Here is a 3,354-nt window from a genome sequence, read left to right as displayed (position 1 = left end):
ATGCATGCACATACATACATATGTGTAAGTACCCATTGGGACAGCAAGAGAATGTCACACACGTTACATTTAATTGTTTGATATGTGCCCAATATGTGTACTGGGAACCGAACCAAACTTCATCCTCTGACAGAGCAACAAGGACTTTGTCCCACTGATGTCTTTCTAACCTGCTACATATTAGTAATTATGTAAGAGATACGTTGCTTCTATGTGGAAGGTCTTAAGAATAACTTAATTCTAATGAATGTTTTTTGTTTCAAATTGATTTTAATATTGTATGGCATGTAGATCAGTCAATAAAGATTTTACAGCAAAGGGGAGAGGTAGATTATTAAATAGAATGTCAAAAGCCTCATCCCATTGACAATAGTTCCTTATATAGTCACATGGGAAGGTACAATATTTAAGATTCACCACTGACATTGCGCTACCAACATCCAAATGCATTGATATTGTTCTCTAACAAAATTCTGTTATATTCTCTGCATTGATGGCAATCTGTGTTGAAGGAACTGATCTCATTAAGACAGCTCTTATACTAATAACATATAAGAGCTGCTAATAAACGTCATCAACAGTGTGTCTTGACAAGCCTTTCTGAATGAGATACTTTGTAATTTCCACTTAACTGTTTTGTGAAGATGAAAGTGTTGGGAATGTGACTTTTAACACACGTGAACATAAATTTGACTTATTAGTTTTTATAGTTCAGCACTCATTTGCTTTATTTTCTCATAGGTGATACAATTCAAAGTTGTTAACTGAGATTTCAAAAATTATGTCTGAACTAGCATAGAGGCCAGTAACACATATCTCACTTTTTATGTCTTCTATAGAACACATAATTTAACATCTTCTACATGCATGATTGATATATTTCAAGTCAGAAATTCCCATCAAAGATGAATAAGTTTTAGGGTTGGTTCCCAGTGTGACACTATTGCAAAGCAGTAGAATAATTAGGTAGAACCCAGAGGAGGTCCTTCTAGTTTTCAGACTACACCAGGCTCTTTCCACTTATACTTCTTTGCTATGGCGTGAGTGGCTTTGCTCTACCAACCACATATCTCCCCTCAGTACATGTGTCCTGAAAACTGTGATCTCATAAAAAGCACTTAGAAATTTATTACCTCAAATATTTTTTTTTGATTTTTCGAGACAGGGTTTCTCTGTGGCTTTAGAGCCTGTCCTGGAACTAGCTCTTGTAGACCAGGCTGGCCTCGAACTCACAGAGATCCGCCTGCCTCTGCCTCCCTAGTGCTGGGATTAAAGGCGTGCGCCACCACCGCCCGGCTTTACCTCAGATATTTTATGGTGATAAAAAGTTATGAATAATATGACCTCATTCCAGTCTGTGACTGTTTCCCATGGGACATACGAGAATAAAATTATTTTATTATGTTTTTGCTAGTAAGAATCATTTTTTTCTGATAATTCCATTTTTTAAATTGTTGCTAAATCAAAAGACAAATATATGGGGGCTGGAGAGATGGCTTAGCGGTTAAGAGCACTGACTCTTCTTCCAGAGGTCCTGAGTTCAATTCCCTCACAACCATCTATTATGAGATCTGGTGCACTCTTCTGGGGTGCAAGTACACATGCAGCTAGAATGCTGTGTACATAATAAATAAATAAATAAATAAATAAATAAATAAATAAATAAATAAATAAATATGGGCACCGCCCGCCCGCTGGAGCTTCGGTCTTGGCCCGGACCCACAATAGGAGCGGCCGCCTCTTCCTCCTCCGGTTACAAATCACTCGAAATATATAAATTAGTGGAACTTTGCTTGAGTGAGATTTTTTTGATCTTCAGCTACATTTCAGCTTTGTGAGTAACCTTACCAACAAAGGAGATGGCTAGCAACGTTACCAACAAGACAGATCCTCGATCCATGAATTCCCGTGTGTTCATTGGGAATCTCAATACTCTTGTGGTCAAGAAGTCTGATGTGGAGGCAATCTTTTCAAAGTATGGCAAAATTGTGGGTTGCTCTGTGCATAAGGGCTTTGCCTTTGTCCAATATGTTAACGAAAGAAATGCCCGGGCAGCTGTAGCTGGAGAGGATAGCAGAATGATTGCTGGCCAGGTTTTAGATATTAATCTGGCTGCAGAGCCAAAAGTGAACCGCGGGAAAGCAGGTGTGAAACGATCTGCAGCGGAGATGTACGGTTCCTCATTTGATTTGGACTATGACTTTCAACGGGATTATTATGACAGGATGTACAGGTACCCAGCACGTGTTCCTCCTCCTCCTCCTATTGCTCGAGCGGTGGTGCCTTCTAAACGCCAGCGTGTTTCTGGAAACACCTCTCGAAGGGGCAAAAGTGGATTCAGTTCGAAGAGTGGACAACGGGGCTCTTCTTCCAAATCCGAAAAATTGAAAGGTGATGACCTTCAGGCCATTAAGAAGGAGCTGACTCAGATAAAACAAAAAGTGGATTCTCTGCTGGAAAGCCTGGAAAAAATTGAAAAAGAACAAAGCAAACAAGCAGTAGAGTTGAAGAACGAGAAGTCGGAGGAGGAGCAGAGCAGTGCCTCTGTGAAGAAAGACGAGACGAACGTCAAGATGGAGTCTGAGGCGTGTGCTGACGACTCTGCCGAGGAGGGCGACCTGCTGGACGACGATGACAATGAGGACCGAGGGGATGACCAGCTGGAGCTGATCAAGGACGATGAAAAAGAAGCAGAGGAAGGAGAGGATGACAGAGACAGCGCCAATGGGGAGGATGACTCCTAAGCACATAGCGGAGTTTAGAGATCTTATCCCCTTATCCATTTTACCTGGCACTTGTGAGAGATGGAAGTAACACCAGGTCCTCTCCCCTAGTGTCCTCAGCACATTCTCACTGTTCACCCTTTCCCTCTCCTGTGTTCATTGATTCATATTTGCCTTGCGCCTAGTTCCATTCTCACTCCCTTTGATGCTCCTTAGTAGTTTTGTTAAGTCTTACTCTGTAAGTTTTGCTTTTAATTTTGATACCTCTTTGACTTAACAATAAAAAGATGTATGGTTTTTATCAACTGTCTCCAAAATAATCTCTTGTTATGCAGGGAGTACAGTTCTTCCCATCCATATAATTTCAGTGGTTGCTTCCCTAACTGCAGAGGCATCTCATTTACTTGTAATCCCCAAGAGCAGCTTTGCATTAGAGGTGTGTGTTTCCCTCACTTGAGTGGGGCTGTTCAACACGAATGTAACCATGTATTTTTGTGAATGAGAGCTGGCATGTCGAATGCATCTTACAGGAAAATAGTGTAATACTCTTTATTATTTGTTTTCTAAAGTTAATACCATGGGTTATTTTTGTGAACAGCCTGATGTTTGGGATCTTTTTCTCAAAATAAAC

At 40.6% G+C, this 3,354-nt stretch overlaps 1 protein-coding gene across 1 annotated transcript; it reads left to right on the top strand.

The window, feature by feature from the left end:
* The first annotated feature begins 1,795 nt into the window (after positions 1-1,795).
* On the top strand, positions 1,796-3,024 carry LOC119807520 (heterogeneous nuclear ribonucleoproteins C1/C2-like). The gene has a single exon (XM_038319521.2). The coding sequence runs from the start codon at positions 1,860-1,862 to the stop codon at positions 2,742-2,744; it is 885 nt and encodes a 294-aa protein (XP_038175449.1). The 5' UTR covers positions 1,796-1,859; the 3' UTR covers positions 2,745-3,024.
* The last annotated feature ends 330 nt before the right edge of the window (positions 3,025-3,354 follow it).

This window comes from Arvicola amphibius, chromosome 2 (genome assembly GCF_903992535.2).
Source record: "Arvicola amphibius chromosome 2, mArvAmp1.2, whole genome shotgun sequence".
Classification (NCBI taxonomy): Eukaryota; Metazoa; Chordata; class Mammalia; order Rodentia; family Cricetidae; genus Arvicola; species Arvicola amphibius.
Note: the sequence above shows the minus strand (reverse complement) of the source record. Positions and strands in the feature narration are given on the sequence as shown.

Bases quoted from the DNA above. Each gene is read 5' to 3' on its own strand.
- LOC119807520 (XM_038319521.2), top strand. From the start codon at position 1,860: ATGGCTAGCAACGTTACCAACAAGACAGATCCTCGATCCATGAATTCC.